This window comes from Cupressus sempervirens, chromosome 7 (genome assembly GCF_028749045.1).
Source record: "Cupressus sempervirens isolate cs-2001-9-10 chromosome 7, ASM2874904v1, whole genome shotgun sequence".
Lineage (NCBI taxonomy): Eukaryota > Viridiplantae > Streptophyta > Pinopsida > Cupressales > Cupressaceae > Cupressus > Cupressus sempervirens.
This window is the reverse complement of record NC_143124.1, coordinates 706,925,452-706,945,298: the sequence shown is the minus strand read 5'-3', so window position 1 is coordinate 706,945,298 and position 19,847 is coordinate 706,925,452. Positions and strand designations below refer to the sequence as shown.

At 34.1% G+C, this 19,847-nt stretch overlaps 1 protein-coding gene across 1 annotated transcript; it reads right to left on the bottom strand.

The window, feature by feature from the left end:
- Positions 1–16,716: 16,716 nt before the first annotated feature.
- Positions 16,717–18,745, bottom strand: LOC149549176 (uncharacterized). The gene is made up of 3 exons (XM_089794280.1): positions 18,201–18,745; positions 17,360–17,506; positions 16,717–17,248 (listed from the first exon to the last, which is right to left on the bottom strand). The coding sequence occupies exons 1-3, from the start codon at positions 18,677–18,679 to the stop codon at positions 16,717–16,719; spliced, it is 1,158 nt and encodes a 385-aa protein (XP_089650406.1). The 5' UTR covers positions 18,680–18,745.
- Between the last annotated feature and the right edge of the window lie 1,102 nt (positions 18,746–19,847).

Here is a 19,847-nt window from a genome sequence, read left to right as displayed (position 1 = left end):
AGGCTGATATTCATAAGACCGCCTTCCGAACTCGCTACGGGCATTATGAGTTCACAGTGGTACCCTTTGGGTTGATGAACGCTCCATTAGTTTTCATGTGCTTAATGAATGGGGTGTTCCATTCCTATCTTGATAGATTTGTTCTTGTATTCCTGGATGATATTCTGATATATTCTAAGTCCCAAAAGGAACATGAGGAACATTTGAGTTTAGTTTTGCAGTGCTTGAGAGATAATCAACTTTATGCCAACGCGGCAAAGTGTGATTTCTTTCAATCAGAGATACAATATTTGGGACACGTTATTTCAGGCGAAGGTATCTCTGTAGACCCTGCAAAGATCCAGGCAATAGTAGATTGGCCTGCACCCACTACTGTGTCGGAGATTCGTAGTTTCATGGGTCTAGCTGGGTATTATCGCAGATTTGTTCAAAACTTCTCCAGAATAGCACACCCTATTACCTCCCTTCAGAGGAAAGGAAAGAAGTTTCTTTGGACAGAAAAGTGTGTAGAAGCATTTCAGAAACTCAAAGAGCTTCTGACCAGTGCATCGATCTTAGCAGTACCTGATCCAGAAGGTGAGTTCATGGTGTGTACAGATGCTTCCCTCGAGGGTATTGGAGCGGTTCTAATGCAGAATGGTCGAGTGATTGCATATGAGTCACGCAAACTCAAGGATCGTGAGTTGAATTATCCTACACATGACCTTGAGTTAGCAGCAGTAGTTCATGCCTTAGTGAGATGGAGATATTTCTTGTTGGGACACAGATTTGAACTGCATAGCGATCATCGTAGTCTTCAGTACATATTCACGCAGCCTAATCTGAATGCTAGGCAAAGGCGTTGGATGGAGTTTTTGTGCGAGTATGACTTTGAGGTGAAGTATATCCAGGGGAAGGAGAATGTCATAGCTGATGCTTTGAGTCGCAGGAAACATGTGATATCATCTATGACTCTTAGTGTCGATTTGAGATGTCAGATACTTCAGGCACTCCCCACTGATTCATGGTATCTGGAGGTGTGCAGTGAGATCAATTCAGGGAGACCCTTGGAGGGTAAGTTTTTAGGCTATGTCCTAGAGTCAGATGGCCTTTTGAGACTTTCAGGAAGGATCTATGTGCCGCTACTGGATGAGCTTCACATATTGATCCTATCAGAGGCCCATCGTGCACCTTACTCGGCACATCTAGGTGTCAAGAAGATGCATGCAGATTTGCGACATTTATTCTATTGGTCCGGGATGAAGCGCGACATTGCTGATTTTGTGGCTAGATGTCTTGAGTGTCAGAGAGTCAAGGCAGAACACCAGCATCCGGCAGGACTTTTGCAACCTAATCTCGTTCCTTCATGGAAGTGGGACATCATCTCTATGGATTTCATAGTTGGATTACCTATGACTCTTCGTCGTCATGATGCTATCATGGTCACTGTTGATCGGTTGACCAAGGTGGCACATTTTGCACCAATCAGGTCTTCCTACACTGCAGCTTCAGTAGCTAATGTCTTCATGCGTGACATTGTGAGACTACATGGTATTCCCCGAAAGATCATTTCGGATAGGGATCATGTTTTCACTTCTGCATTTTGGACATCACTACAACATGATCTGGGAGCGCAGTTGAACTTCAGTTCAGCATATCACCCAGAGACAGATGGGCAGACAGAGAGAGTGAATCAGGTTCTCGAGGATATGTTGAGGATGTACGTGATGGATAGGCAGACTCATTGGGAGGACTATCTCTACCTAGTGGAGTTTGCTTACAACAATGGGTATCACAGTTCTATTGGCATGGCACCTTTCCAAGCCTTATATGGACGCCCTTGTCGTACACCTTTGAGTTGGGATAGCCTTGAGGATCGCATCCTGTTGGGCCCAGAGATGCTTCGTGACATGGAGCAACAGGTGGTGCATATCCGAGAGCACTTGACAACGGCACAGGATAGGCAGAAGAAGTATGCTGATGCTCATAGGTTAGATAGTATGCTGATGCTCATAGGTCAGATAAGCAGTTTGCTGTGGGAGAGAAGGTCTTCTTGAGAGTGCGTCCGCGGAAGAGTCCGATCCGTTATGGAAAGGGCTCGAAGCTAGCACCTCGCTTTGTGGGACCATTCGATATTCTTGAAAGGATTGGTCCAGTTGCCTATCGTCTTGCTTTACCGCCCAGCCTTGCTCGCATTCACGATGTTTTCCATGTTTCAGTACTTAGACAGTATATTCCTGATGTTGTACATATTCTTGATTGGAATGCATTACAGGTAGAGGACGGGCAGCTGGCTTTGGAGCCAAGTCGTATTCTGGAGCAGCGGGAGTTGACCCTCAGGGGTCGAACCATAGAGCAGGTAAGGGTCCAATGGGACCCTACTGATGACTCTTCAGCGACATGGGAGGATGCATCTAGATTACGGGATTTATATCCCTATTTGTTTATAGGCTTCCAGGAGTAAGCCTAAGTCTAGGGGGGGTGGATGTAGTGCCTGCCCCTAGTTGACATTTTTCGAGCTACATTTATGATATGATTGCCAAACTCTTTTAGGCCAATTTATGTTTGATGAGTAGTATTATTATTTTAGATATTATCAGATGATGATTACACTCAGTTTATTATATGATGAGATTACTTGGTACTCTATATTTCATGCATGTATGATGATTATTCAATGGTTTCAGTTATCGATGATGATTAGTTAGATGGTTCATTATTCCATGTGTTTCTTATGGATACTTACCCCATACTGCATGTGTATGGTGTGCGTGTTGTTTTATTTATGTATGATGTTTCTGATATGGTTAAGGAAGGGAGTCGTAGTCACCTGCTAGTCGGGATCTACACGATGCACCACTTCCTGCCATTGCCTGTTTAGCTTAGAATATTGTGTTTGTACATGCGTGGATTTTATGCAGGTTGCAGGTACCAGGTATTGACTTCCCTGAATTGTCAGGATGAGCGTACCCTATCGCACTGTCTCAATGGTAAGAGAGGGGAGATAAACTCTTAAGTCCAAATCCTAAACCCTCTAGCCAATTGTCCTAATTGATAATTAAGACAAGTATCTGAGTTAAGTACCCTCCGAATGCATCAAATGATGTAATTTGGTGATTATAACCCTTTTGTTTGATTTGGTATGTATTTTTCTATGATGGGTTTTCGTATGTTGCTTTATGAGTCCTTGGTGTTTTTTTCTATTAATTAAGTCTAATTAAAAAGACTAATTAATGATTTAATTTAATAAGGAATTATTATGATATCTTTATAGTTAATTAATTAAATAAAAGAATTAAAGTTGGAAATTAAAGCTTAAGATATATTTAGAACAGGATAATATTTATTTAATTTAATAATAATATATTTGGAGTTCATTTTTAAATAAATGCTAAATATTATTGTTATTTAAATTAATTAAATATGTTATCAATTAAGTTCTAAAATGAATTAAAAGTTGAAAGATATTAATTTATTAAGAATTCTAGATCGCATGATCTAAACATGAGTTAAATATAAGAATTAAATTAAAAGATTAAATTATAAAAATTAATAATGTTATTTTAATTTCTTAAAAGTGCACATAAGATTTAAAGTAATAAATTAATTAAGAATTGAAGTCAAGTGAAATTTTAAATAAAGTTATTTAACCATTCAACTTAATGTGCATGAAAGTTGAATGCAAAAGAATTATAAAAGATAATAAAAGTTAATTTGAGTTAACTGAGTTGTGCAAAGAGTCTTCTCGAGTAAACGCACAATTAGTGCCCCGAATTGAGGAGAATTTGCTTATCACAACTTTGGGGGTTCATTTTTGGGAGGATACGAATTTGGACGGAAATTTTTGGGGAGACAACTTTTGGAAGAAAATTTCAGAAGGCGAATTCTAAAGAAGATTTTCAGAAGAAGGTTATTGAAGAGGAGCGAATTCTCGTACAGCTTTCGGAGATTGCATAATAGCATCAGATTGAGGTAGGGCCTTGTGTTTGATCACGGGTTGAATTATGCAATTTGATAATCTTGTCTTCTTCGTGCTTGTGGATTATCAATCCGAATTGTCTGGATTTCACTGTTTGATTCTTTCGCTCTCTTATGAACCTTATGATACTATATTGTATTTCACCTATATAATAGAATTGGTAAAATAAATCAATTTGAAACCCTCGTTTCTAGATTAAGGAATTATTGTATTTATTTTGGGTGGGATCTATTTTTTTTTTAATAATAAAAATAATAATAATAAATAAAATAGAGAGAATTGTTTAATAAAATTTGTTTATTTGTAATATTTTGTTACTTAAATAAATAGAATTCTTTAAAAAAAAATTTGTTAATATTATTAAAAATAAAAAATAAAAAATAAAAAATAAAAATAAAAATATAATTGGTGGGGGAATTACCCCCACCCGTGCCTTTTTTTATGGCAGGCCGACTGCTGTGCAGTCGTACCTGCTGACGCAGGCCGACTGCAGCAGCAGTCGTGCGCTGCAGCAGTGGAAGGCAGGCCGACTGTTGTGCAGTCGTACCTACTAACGCAGGCCGACTGCGGCAGCAGTCGTGCTCTGCAACCCTGCACGGAGCCGGCGATTTAAAAATCGCTAGGTGATATGTTTTCCATATTATGTATTATGTTATTAATAAATTGTATCATAATAATTTTGTTATAATAATTTTATTATTATTTTTTTTATAATAATTTTATTATAATAATTTTATTATTATTTTTTTTTATATAATTTTTTTTTAATGATAAATAATTGGAGGATTAAACTCAAAATTTTAGTTGTTAGTTAATTAACTATTTATATGTATATAAATATAAAATTGAGGAAATTAATAATTATTAGATAGTTATTAATTTAAATATGTATATGAAATTGGAATTGATTTAAGCTATTGGTAAATAGTTTTTAAATAAAATAGGTATTTTTTTTTAACTTTTAGAACTTCGATTTTTTAATGGGTTTTGGATTTATCTATTTATTATTTAATAATCAAATACTATTATTATTTAATAAATGAAGAAATGATTATTATTACTTTTAAGTTGCGTTATGATTAATTATGAGAACGGGTTAATTCGTTGGGGTAAGCTGTGAAACTTAGTTGTTGAAATATACGTTAATCTACAAACTGAAACCTTTATGATATACTTTCGAAGTCAAATCCAATTTGTGAGACTGTGACGTTTTCCTTGTGTTCTCTGTATTTTGGGGTTGCTTTAGTATTGACCAGTTTAGGTTGTTACCAGAGGCTCGGGGTCTTGAATGTGATGTCATGATGATTTGGTCTCAATCTTTCTTAACCTGACCATGGTAATGTGATGAAGTGCTCTATGACATGATTGTGTTTACTATTTGTTATTGCTTTCCAATTCCTTGTGTGAAGCTGAGATGTATGTATTTGAGAATACCTATCTTAACCATTTTTGAGTCTCGATCAGTTATATTTGATAACCATTTCTGAATCTCGATCAGTTATACTTGTATTACTTTCTGGTTGCTCATTAGAGAACCATTGGTTTTTGTGACTTATCATTGATGCCTTCAGTTGCTGATAGAGAACTGTCATGATTACATGATTACTATTTGATGTTATCTGTTGCTCATGAAGAACTGATATAATTTTGTGGATTATCTTTTTATGATATTATCAGTTGCTCGTTTAGGACTGAGATGGTTTTATTATGATTCTTTGATTTATGAGTTCATGAGCTAGGGTAGGTTATCTATGTGTAGAGTCGGGAAGTGGCTTGCAATGGGGGTCGGAGCCCTAAGAGGCTGCCTTGAGAAACCCATTGTAAGTCTTTTTTAATAAGTGAAAACATTTACACTAAATGAGAGAAAATGAACCTAACAAGATAATTGTATGTTCTCTCCCATGCCATGAGTGCTAGTACAGACTAGGATGGGGTAGAGAGGACGCTTGGTTACGACCCTGCATTCCATAGTAGGCCTCGTCAGTACGAGAGGATACTAGTGGCCACAGGATCAGTAGGGACCCGAGATTCCTAAGGGATTGCTTGGGTAACTTCTACGTGACTTTTGCGATGACACTTTCCCGCTTGCATATTAGGTTTCCTACGTGTCTTGTGGTACCTCTGGGATTTAGATGTCGATCTTTTTAGGAACCCTTGAGTTAGCATACTTATAGGATTTCCTGGACTTAGAGAGTATTTATGATTATAGGTTTTGTTATCCTATTTGGGACTTGAGACTATCTCCTCAGCGCGGTGGGAGTGGACCATTTAGGTTCCACGCGGTCGGGTGGTAGTGCTTTTACTCTTACCATTGAGACCCGTTCCGTGGTCACCGTGGCTGGAGTTTTCGTGATTGGCATTTACCTTCACTATGTTCTTGGATTATTATGATGGATGGTTAGATTTTATGATAGATGTTTTATCATTATGGATGTATGGATGTATCATGTATGGTGAATAGTTTCATATATTTTTACTGTAGTTTGTATCATGGATTTGAGGATGTTGTATCTTGATCTTTACATATGTATATTCTTTTAAGCCTTTCATACCCTGTGACATGTACAGTGGATGAATGAGCATTCCGAATTAATTTGCCAAGGAGCATTCGGAACAAATGTATATTATGGACATTGGAGTTTCTGATTATTCTTTTATATGTATGTGTTAGTTGTTAGACTTAGAATTAATTAAATTTAAACGTGACTCAACGTCTTGGGATCTTTAAGAAATGTAACTTGCAATGTATGTTTGTCGATGATTACATGTTATTGCTTCCGCTACTATTTGTTTGATGTGTATGTCATACTTTCTTACTTTAAAAAAAAATAAAAATAAAAATGTGTAGCAAACTTAGTGAAACTTTAGGTTAATTCTTTTGGATCCCTTGGCGGGGCGTTACATGATGTTGATGTGTATTGATTGCTCTTCAAATTCTTCCATGTATGATGCAAATTGATATCTTAGCTACTAGTGAAAATAGTTCTAAATGATGATTTATCCATAGGTATGATTCTCTAATATGATGATTTATCCATAGTTGTGATTTATCCTGATGGTATCTATAGACCATTCAATTGAACTATGTATTTTTTGTAGCCTTCCTCCAGGAGGAGGATTCAATTGAATTATTCATCTAGGATTCCACATTTTGCATGCATGTCTACTAGGGTAGTTGCGACTTAAACAAATATATTCTCTCAATATATCTATTTTGTGCATATCTAGCAACCATGGCTTTTGATGACCACATTATGTTCAAGCATCCTGTCAAACAATTCACATGACTTATCTATGCTTCCATTTTGCAAGCATGTCTCCCAAGGCAAATGCTACTACTTCATCTACACTGTTTGACAAAATCCTTTATGCTTTAATGGATGCCTATAGCTTATCCCAAAGCTCTCATTCAACAGTTATGAGATGATCAATCAAGAGGAAATAATTGAGAGCTTAGAGTGACACAATTTTCAGATGATCATATGAAATAAAATGGGTGTGTGAGTAGAAAGAAACTAGAAAGACATTGTGTATAGATGAAGGCATGAAATGGATGGTTTTGGAGCACTCAGCACAGGCACTCAACATTCAGTACATCATCATTTGAGATCAAATGGGTGTGTGGGATTATACGCATAGTGAATAATAAAGGAGGGAATTGAACCCTCCCTAAGGCTCACACTTGTGGAGGTCCACTTCAACAATGGGCCTTCCTGTGAAATTGTTGTCTAAAACCTTTCTAATGAGATAATGTGTTATGAGCTCTTCATCAGTGGGATGGAACATGAATCTAGGAGGTAGTTGTGCATCACCCATATCATGACTATAACTAAAGTTAAGAGTCTCTATTATTGAATTCTCTTCCTTATTTCCCATAGCAAAGGAAATGAATATGGGTGATAGCGAAGAGAATTCAATAATAGAGGCTCTTAATTTTAGTTACAGTCATGATATGGGTGATGTACAACTACCTCTTAGATTCACGTTCCATCCCATTGATGAAGAGCTCATAACACATTATTTCATTAGAAAAGTTTTAGACAAAAATTTCATAGGAAGGGCCATTGCTAAAGTGCGCCTCAACAAGTGTGAGCCTAAAATTTTTAATTTTGACCAATGCTTGGGAGTTCTCGACCAAAAATTGGTCAAAATTTTGACCAATACTTGGAGTTTTCGACCAAGTATTGGTCAAAATTTTGACCAATGTTTGGTCGAGAACCACCAAGCGTTGGTCGAGAACTACCAAGCATTGGTCAAAATTTCGACCAATGCTTGGCAGAACTTGGGCCAACATGTTTGACAATTTTTGACCAATGTATTGGTTGAAATTTTGACCAACTAGTAGGTTGGTTGAAATTTTGACGAGAAAAACTTTGACCAATGGGTTGGTCAAATTTAGTCAAACTTTGGTCAAAAATTGGGTCAAAATTTTGACCAATTTCGCTCGAAAAATGGCCTCAAATGTACTAGTGAGACTGCAGTACCTTTAGAAGGGAAGAACTTTTGGACATAAAAGAATAGACAGGTTAACAGCGAACCAAATTTGCATGGGTTGTTCTTTGATGTTCTAATACTTTCCATATTTTTGTTGAATTGCCTCAACAATAGGTTGGCAAGTTCATAAGATAAGTTATTTTTAACCACTTTATACACCAAATCCATGGCTTCACATGATACACTATTAAGATGGTTTGAACTGTATATCTTATGTGCAATAACATGAATTCCAAATTTCAACTCTGCATCTATAACACTGCTTATTTTCATACCTCTGCCATCCCACTCGGCTAGGGTTTTCTTCTCTAACTCTGCTTGACCTAGGGTTTTAGTTGTTTTGGCTTTGGCAAGCATGGGAAGGCTAGTGATTCAATGAATCATTTTCTTTGTTATTAGAATTGGCTGCTCTAACCACAAGTATTCGTTATGCACCTGGCCAAGGATATACCTAATCCATTTAATTTGAAATTCTCAAGGCATATGGGGAATATGTGTTAATCCTTTTGATTCCAAATGTTGATGCTTGGGTTTTAGGGTTCCATCAACACATAACTAACCTAGGGCATCATCCATCTCCAGAGTACCAACTTCTTCAATTATACATTTAAAATGAGCACGAATGTAGTTAATAAGAAGTACCTTGGGAGGGATTTGGGATTGAGCTCTACTTGGGTCTAGGGTTTCAACAACCACGAGCGCAAGCTTGAAATTGGGTGCTTTCCATTCAACTCCTCAAACCAACATGTCAAAACCTTTCTTGACCTTGTTGCTGCTGGATGCCATTTTTACTCAGTAGCTTGAAAGAATTTCGAAAAACTTTCGTAGGAAATCTGCTCAAGTCACTTTGATAACATAGAAAATAGCTCTTTGTAATAGCACTTGAAAATTCATGGTAAGAAATGAATTTGATTTTTTCCCTTTTGTTAAAACTTCACCATTAATGGTTAGTATAGAGGTAGATAAGTTGGTAGACTATCATCCATGATATGATATTGATTACTTGGTGACACCTCCATGATTTGGTAACCATAAGTACCTTTGCTACTCTTAACCTTGCTCGATAGAGTCTATGACTCGACCTTACTTGGTAGAGAAGGTAACTCGGTAATAATTGATACAAATCTTGCTCAGTGATCCTTTTGTATCTTGTATATGGATTTGGATCTTTGTCACCTTTCAACTGGAATTGATTCAGATGTCTTCTTTGATAGCCTTGTTCTAGTTCTTCCTTGAGAACATAATTAGGAATGGTAGAGTCACCCAATTCTTGAGTGACTTGACCATCATTACTCATACCAGTATCCTCGGTAAACTTAGGAATCCATTGATGTCTCATCTACTTTCGGATGTTATCAGCCTTTTCTTTCTTCTCATCTTCAATTTTACCAGTATTCATACAATTCTTAGCAAGATGACCAAGTTCTGTACAAATGAAATATCTTTTAGTGGTATCTCTTTTCCTCATATGATGTTTAACACAATTCATACCAATGTGTCCAAATTCTCCACAGTAATGATAACTACACCAGGTATTGTAATCCAAACCAAATATTGCTTGCACAATTTTCTCTAAAGGATTTAATGTCTTTGTTTTGCATTTTAATGCCTTGTGTCCATGTTTCTTACATTTATGACAATTGCCTTCAAATCTTGGTTTCTCTTTGAATTCATTAGCCCTATGACCGTGCTGATTGCAATTGTAGCATTTTCCATTGAATTTTTCTTTTCCATTACTACAACATTTGTTTGATGTATGACCTATCTTACTACAGTGATTGTAAGTAGGTCTTTGATTCTTTTGAGCACCTTGTTTAGAGGATTCACGTTCTTCTTTGTATCCAATTCCTACTTTTTCCTTTTTCCTATAGAGGTTTTGCTCATTCAGTTGATCCATGTTTGCTTGAGATTTCATCATTCTTTCATCGATTTTCTTTTCAGTGTTTAGGTCATTTCTCAATCTTTCACTAATTTGTCTTTCAAATCTTAGATCATTTTTTATTCTTTCATTGATTTGCCTTTTAGAATTTAGATCATTCCTCATTCTTTCATTTTCAAATCTTAGGCTCATGATTTCCTCATTTGCATTGGAGAGTTGATCAATAAGGTCTACTTGCTAAAGGGATTGGTTATGGATTTCATTGTTTCTTCCATACATTTCTTCTTTTATCTTGTTTCTCTATTCCAAAACTTCACATAACCTTACTGATTGAATTTCTTGTTCTCTTTTTAGCTTTCTTACTTCTTCTTGTAGGGAGCCATTCTTCTCTAGGAGTTCTTTGATTGCATCATTTGCTTCATCTGAGCTGCTTGATGGGTGAAAGTCTTCAATTCTTACTTCAATGTAGAGATGATCATTCATTTGGTTTACAAGTTCCTTTCTTCTTTTTAGAGATTGGGAAAGTTGCTCCTTAGCTTTCTTGAGTTGGGCAATGGCCATTTCCAGATCCAACTTTTCAGTGTCAATAGTTTTGTCAAGCCTAAATATCTCTATATCCTTGATCTTGGTCAAGCTATTAAACTTTCTCTTGAGAACCACAAAGCTTTGATACCAATTTTTGGAAATATTCAAGACTATGCTAAGTTACTGAGAGGGGAGGAGTGAATCGATAACTTCTAAAACTTTAACAATTTCAATTCTTAATCCAATAAATCAATTAGCACTTAGTTCATCACATCTGATCTAATTGCATGCATGAGAAACTGAAAACATGAAAGCATCCATAACACTTGAACACAAAGATGTGGTGACCTAGAAACCTTCCAAATAGAAAGTAAAACTGAGGTGGGGATGATATTCACAAACTTTAGTACTGCAGCATAAAGTTAGCCTATTAAAGCTTACATTGATCACTTTTGATGATCTGCCCTGTTAGGAGCAAATAGGATTGCTAGGTCCACCTTGTGAGAGGATTTACAAACACACAATGAAGTATGCACTCAATAAAGAGATTTATAAAAGATTGTTAGGTCTACCTTGTTAGAGGATTTTGACTGGTTCACCTGTTAGGATGAAGAAGCAGGTCTCTAATTTGCAATTGAGTTTGCTGATAGAGATTGCTTAGTGTACTGATCACCTTTCTATGATAGATATGTCTCTACTACTCCTTATACTGATATGGCCTTTATAATTCTTTATCTGCTACATTCATAAATTGAACTTTTCGCATCCACATTCACATTACAATACATATGCTCACATTCACATTATTATTCTTACTCATTCTTATTCTTACATTGGATATGATACAATACATTACATATATATATACCAATCCAAATTACAAAATTACAAAGTCAGCCATGACACAAGGTAATACAAATATTACAAAGTCGGCACACACGAAGATACTCAGGTTCTGAAGACTCACTCAGTGAGGTTCTGATACTCGGCATCCACTATCAATACTCGGCATCGTCATGCACATGGTAGATGTAGAAGCTCGGTCCATACGAATCACTTTCAAGTAGTCTTGAACTCAGTCTGCACTAGTGACTTGGTAAATATTGTGCAACTCGGCAAACACTGAATCACTTGGTAAATATTGAAATACATGGTTTGAATTGCTAGACTTCACGCTGACTAAATCTACTTGGTAACCACTGGGATTAGTTCAAAAGACTCTGTAGCAACTATAGGGCTTGGTGGCTACTAAAATACATGGCAAACACTGTAGACTATTCAATGAGCTTGGTAGCTATACAGATTCTGAATAAGTGCGTATCACTAATAACAAACTTGACTAATATGTCAACATTACCTATACCTCAAAATCCTCAACATCAAACTAATTCAAGATAATTACGTAAAAAAAAACTAAGTTTAAAAAAAAATGTAATAAGATTGTTAGCCCCAACTGATAAGGTAATTGATGATGCTATGAATGTATGTAAAAGAATTATATCAGTTATTATGTTGACATTGATGTCAAAGTCTTAGTCGGTTAGACATTATGCTAATTTAGTAGTGTCATAGGATTTGATTGATGAAGAGGATTTAAAGAAATTATGATAAAGACAGAGTTGATAAGTATGGTATTCAATGGGTAGTTGAATGTGTTGAATAGTGATAATGTAATGTTGGTTGAAAAACAATCATGTAATACTATAATGTATTGATCTATACAAGCTATACTGAGTGGCAAAGTTAAAGAAGGAAGACAATATTTACCGAGTGACTACAATGTTCATCGAGAAGTTGAAAAAGTTAAGTTGGAAATTGAGTATTGTTCGAGTAAGTTCAGTATTGATTGAGTGATGTATTACCCAAGTGAAATATTATGTTCATTGACTAACAATAAGAAGAACAAATTTGAAAAGATGGAATCAAAGGCCATCTTTTGATGGAAATGAAGAATATTTCGAGAAGTTCAAAGGTACGAGTCAGAATTTGTTACAAGATCACCAAAAAGGAAAATACAAGGAAGATTTGATGATGGAGATTGAAGAAGGATAAAGATGGACACAAAGTATCATGAAAGCTCTATTTTCTAAGTGGTTACATGCAATGCACTTGAGATCGATGATCACGATTAAGATGAAATAGTTGGAAGAATATGAGAGTACTGTGACGACTATTTAAAGAGTAGTTGAGCACATTTTTTGGTTGCTAATCATTGGTGGAATTGTCAGAGGAAGGAGATCAAAGTGCAAATTTGAAATAAGAGACAGATGAATTGAGAAGAGAAAGAAGAAGATCAAAGCATAGTTGAAAGGAAAGTAAAAGAGGAGTGAATTTTCCAAGTAAAGAGATTAGAGGATAGAGATCAAAAAGAGATTGAGTAGAAAGGAGATATGAAAAAGAAAGGTAGTATTATACCTAATAGATCATTTATATTGTTACTTTCTAATCATTGTAGTAGAAAAATCTTGTTAACTGAATAGACCTAACAACTCTATAAAATCTTATATGGTAACATTGATTAGTGGTGTTTATAAGTTCTTTAGAGTAGTCTACTCTTTAGACAAGATCAAGGAGTGATAAGGTCTAGATGATCTTTTGGTGTAAATCTTGTAACAAGGTCACATTAATGATGTGTACATAAACCTTTAACAAGGTTGGTTCCTAGCAGAGCTCACTTCAAAAGAGTGAAAATTTTGGGTTCCCAGTCCTAGGTGTTTTATCCCTTTACAAGGTTTCCATGTTAAATATCATGGTGTCAAATGTGAGAATGTTGTTATGTTGCAAGCTAATTTTTATGTTATTTTCATTTTATCGCAACTTAGTAACAACTAAATTAATGCTTAGTGATAAATAAGATTTTTTACTACTAGTTGGTAATAATAGAACAATGAATGACCAATTTGGAGTAAAGTGTTCGAGTGAGTTAATTAAGAACTTGAATGAGTACACCGATTGAATGCTTATGATATTTCTGAAGTTTGTTTGGTACTAAAATTGTTTGAAGGAACTGTAGGATAACTAAACATAAGCACCCACCCCTAGTTATCTAACAAAAACATCTCATGATTATTACAAGAGATTTGTTCAAACACCATCCACTGTTAGTACTAATTTTAAAAAAAAAAACTTTTTCCTACTTAATAGATGGAAATATTTTTTTAACTTGTTTTTTTAATCTATGTTAGTTTTTGTATCATTAAACATTTATTCCTTAATTATTAATATCCTTAAGCATGTTATAAGAAAATTAGGTCACATATAATTGGAAATATTTATATATATATGTGGTTAGTGTAATAAACCCAACAGGTTATAACTTCGTGAAACACCAAATCCTTCTCAAATTCAATTGTTTGACATTTTGTCAAACACTTTGCAAGCAAGAGATATATTGCATATGTAAATTTTGATTGTTTTCTAAATGCCAAACTTTAATAAATATGCTTCCAAAGAACACACCAAATAATGAACAATGAAAATGCAATTATTTTTTAACACTAATTATAAATAGGAAAATATGCATCTACATCTATAACACATTAAGGCAACAAATTTTGATATAAAAATCTAATATAAATCATATTACTATAGATTTTACAAACCCTACCAATGTCCTACATATCTACTCTCAAACAATGCAAAATGTAGTAGATGAAAACTTGGAATTGCTCCAAAAACATGAATTTTCCTATAGCAAATTCCAACTTATTCCTTACTCCAAAAAGCTAGCCCTAGGCCACAAATTCAGCACAATGAAAAGACTAATTTGTCTTCTCCAATAGTCACAACCCTTCAGAAGATGTTTCACCACTTTAGTTATGCAAATCAATGGAAGTGTTCATTCCCAACAATCAATATAACAACTGCAGAAACCTTTTAATTTAAATTTATTTAATGAATTTATAAGAAATTAATTTAATCAATTTCTCCTTATTTCTCCACTTAGCCTTCGGAGAACGTAAAGGCTAAGAACTCCACTAAGATGCTAGAAAGATGGAGACACTATAGTTAGTTGGTTTATGTGTATTTTTTAGTCATGAAATCTATGTATAAGAGATTGTTCACATATTTAATAGGAAATGATTTTCTTTATAAATGGTTCATGTGTATTTTTATAGTCATGAAATAAATAGGAGATACATTATTCTTCTTGTAGTATAAGTGATTTTAAGATTTGAATAAGAAATTAAGGCTAGTTACTTATTTTAAATTTTCCTTAAAATAGTTTATTGTGTTTTAAGAGGATGCATAAGATGAATATGGAAATTTTGTGTGGGGAAGGTTGTTTATCATGATTTGTAATATATATTTTGCATTTATGTTCATTTGTAAGAGAGGGTTTTAGTTGGTTGAAATAAAAAATATTTAATATTAAATGTAATATAAAAAATAGTTTAGTCCTAATTAATATAGTAAGATAATGATATAATATAACCTTTTAAATTTTAAGGGATTGTGGATGGGATGAACATATATATGATTGAACTTATAAATGCAATCAATCTTTTCCTTGAATATATGTTATAAATCAAACAAGAGAAAATGAAAAAGACAAGTAGTAAATGTAGAAAATATTTTAATTTTTTTAATAAATATTTTTCACAATATAATGACTTCAAATAATTAAGCTATGGTACATTCACATTTATAATATACCAAAGTCATAATATGACTATGTTATGTGTTTTAGAATGCAAACACATTATATATTTTAATTTACGTTGTAATATTATGTGATTTGTCATTTTTACACACATATCCATAATATGATTGTATTTAATTTCAATTATTTAAAATTTATAATGCAATAGTATCTTTAGATAATTATATCATGGCTAAGTATTACAACTCATCATGCATTTTTTAAAACTTAGAGTAATCATATTATGGATTCATGTATGTAGAAAACTATATTTTGACCTCTTAACTCCTTAAACATAATCTTATGTTGAAAATATAGTTAGAATCTTATGTGAAATTTTCTTTTAGATTCAAATCTTTCATCCATAAAATATAGACAAGTTGAGCATATCTTTATGGATGAATTTAATGAATATGATTTAGAAGAAAAATTATATTGAACAAATGATAATATTGTTAATATGTAATTTGATATAAAATAGAATAGGATTTAATAATCTAAATTCTATTTTTAATTAAATTATATTAGATTTCAAATATAAACAATAACCACCACATTATTGGTTAGATATAGGATCAATAAATGATTTAGAATGAAATATTCAAACCATATAAAATCTATTAAATATCAATAAATAGTATTTTAAAAAAAATTATTTTAAAGGAAAATAATAAGCAAATAAATTATAATCATATTTAAGACAAGTTAATATATTAATAAAAAATTTCAAGAAAAAATAATATATTTGTCACCATAAAGATATATTTTGAAATAGAAAGAAAAAGCATGTTTGGCACAAAGAATTCTTTGTTTTATATTTGAATTAACAAAAATGCAACTTGTAGATAGATTGAGAACATAATTTAGTACCATGAATCAAAAATAGGAACAAAATATGAGTCTTTAACACGAATCAGATTACATAATTCCTCCTTAAAAGATTGTTTATCTTATAGTCAAGCACCCCCTTCTGTTAAAAATCAATTTTGTTTGGCAGACACCATTAAAGGGGGTCTCTTAATTATATACAAAACAATTCCATGTTCCTCTGCAAAACGAAGTCATTTTATTATTTGTTTGTTACAAGTATTCAACAAATAAATTTGTTTTAAACTAGAAATGCATTATCATGTTGAGCCACTAAAAAAAATATCAAATTAAACCACGCAAACTTTTCATAGACACCTTTCAACTTATCTCTTTGAAATTGTTTCTTCATTATAGAGAAGAAGACGGGGAAGAAGATGATGAAAGATTTATGAGTTCAAATGGAACAATATCCTCAAGCAGTCCATCTTTATGATACTCATTCTCTCCTCCCTCAACAATAAAATTTATACCATCTCCATCCGTTATTATATCGCTATTGTCTATTCCAAATCCAAGAGATTCACAACATTTATCATTTTGTTCTAAAAGTTGTTCAAAACATTTATCATCTTCTTCTAGAAGAAATTGATGGATGTCTATAATGGTGGGAGATTGAGATGACTCCATTAGGTCACCACCTTCATTGTCAAGACACTCATTGTCTAGAAGAGGAGCTTTCTTGGATTGCACCTTTCCACAAATGTTATTATTATACTTGTGGGAAAGAGAATAACTGAGTTGTTGAGAAATCTGCAATTGAGGAGATGGGAAATGAAGATGGAGGCCTTCATAAGTGATGGTGAGTGTGTGGGGATCTTCAACACACTTCTCCACCTGCTTTTTAGCTCTACACTTTGGATTTGTGCATCTGTAGTAACTCCTGCACATCAATACTTCATTTCTTTAATAGTGCCCACAAAGCTTAAAATATCATAAAATTGATATAGAAAAGATTGAAGTATTTAATGGGTGTCATGAAGTAGTATTATACCTGGGGTATGGGCTGTTCTTAATGGCCTTCTGACCATATTTTCTCCATTTATAACCGTCCTCCATGCCATTTTCATGCAACTTAACCTTGACTGAATACTTTGCCTCACTCTTAGCCCGGTGTAGCCTTGTATAGAATAACTCGTTTCTGATATCAAAATATACCCACAAACATAAATTATTAGATACTATGTGTGCATGAAGACAATAGTGGCAATTGTAAAGATTACATGGCAAATAAATGCTCTCCAAACATGGAATGGTCATTGGTCAAGGCAGCAGCTATGCAACCAAAAAAAAAAGAGTTAATCATATCAATGAAACACCAGTTTTTTTTTTTGAAAAAATTGTTATATAAAAAAATACTTGTCATAGCTAGATAGGCACTACCATTGTTCAATGCCATGTGAATGTAGGAAGTCAGCGATGGCAACTGTAAAGAGTACATATCAAATAAATGCTGTCTAGATTTAGATTAAGTTGAGTGTGATGGGTGTCAAGATAAATAATAATAACAATTGTCAAGTTGCAATGCCTAATTCTTATTTTTTTGTCTTTTATATTAATTACATTGGTTCTTTGAATGCAAAATTTCATCTGTTTTATTCATTTTTAAGGAGGATTTTAAAAAAAATTAATCTGTTTTATTGGTTCTTATGAAAGATGGTTCCATGTAAATTACTATTCTTGAATAACGAATCTTGAAAAACCACACTATTGAATCCTAATAGTAATATGATAATTTAACTCCTTATTATCAAAATTTCATGAGTTTAGATAGCATCTGAAAATTCTGAATAACAAACAAACAGTTGTCTACTTTCAAGTGAGAAGAAACTTACATTGAATTCGAAAATGGATTAGCTTTTGAACTCTGGAACAACTCAGAATTGGTGGATGAGCTTGAAATCGATGTGGTGGATGAAGATTGCTCCTTTCTTTGATAAATCGACAGGGCAGACTGAACATCCGTAAGAGTCGGCCCTGAGTAAAAAGAAGTTGACCCCATTTTCTCTGAATCTCCATTGAAGCTCTTTCTAGCCTCTGGCAAAAAATCCATACTGTGGGTCTCAGATTCTGTCAGCAGGCTCGTCAGGAGATCATCCAGATCGGCTTGTGTTGAATCTGGCGCAGACCCATCATACCATCTCAGATTCCCATCTGAAAAATCACTTATGCAACTAAAATCATCTTCCACCTTTTCTTCTGAGCTAAAAATGGCATTTTTACTGAATCTCTTGGATGGAGGAAGGCTGCAACAATATGAATCCGACCAGTTTCTCTTCCCACTGCTTCCAAGCTCGCAACTTTCTGAATCCATGGCCGACACTCACATCTCAAATATCAAATGCCGCCTCTCCTCATCAAATCCAACAGCAAAATCATGAAAAAAAAGAGATCTCAAATGAATGAATTGATACGTTCCAAATGCAAATGCTAATATAGAATTCATTAACCAGGCCGTGCAAAAGCGGCCCAGCAGGTCAAGATAAGGATAAACAAACTGCTCGAAATTGACCACTCAATTGTCAATCTGGTTGACTCGGTTTCTGAGAAGAAGAAATCTCATAACCCATTTACAAAAACATGATTTTTAACTCGTTGCACGCAGATTAAAGAAGAAATCTTTTGTGTAAGATGACAAAGAGTTGACCTGGAGGTTCGAACATTGGTCTCCTTGCCGCGTAGTCCTCTTTCTGTAATTTTGCTCAGATCTCTGTAGATTTGCATCGATCATGGCGTCAGATTTATACACCAAGTCATCGTTTATACGGACTCAATTAATCCTCGAAAAAATCGAGCTTGACAAATCTATTGAAATCAGTCTTCATAAATGAAAAATCCAGCAAAAATATGACTCGGTGCTTTGTATTGGAGAGGCGTGAACGCCCAAATTAGACTATAATTCAAAACACCGTAAAATATCGCAAAATGGCAATAAAAGTTGTAGGTAGGTACCCTCGTGTTCTTTTCTCAAAGTCAATTACTTCACCTCCTTACCCAATTTAGATTTACTTTCACGGCTGTTTGACCGTATTTTATCTGTACGACTTCCATCAGCATGGTAAATTATAAGGATGAAGAGCTTTAATTTCCTTGTTCCTATATTGATTTAGATTTGAAACATTTCGGGACATGCATTCAATATCAAGTGGATAGGCACCCCATCGTAATTACAAGCATTTAGCATCAACTTCAACTTCAACATCTAGAATTAGGGATTTAGATGTTTGGTTGAATTGAATTGTTGTCATGGTTTTGGAAGGTAAAAGGAGGGTTGCAAGTTGTCTTTCATATGTAGTACAATTACTACTTGCACCAAAAGAAGGTGCAATGATTACGTCGATGGAAACTGTATCTTGCTCTTTGAAGTTTACTTCATTTTTTTCTTTTTTCTTTTACTCCTTCATTGTCTTTCCTCTCTCCTCTTCCTCCCCCTCCTCTTTTTTGTCTTCTTTTTCTTCTCCTTCCTTTTTCCTTTTTCACAT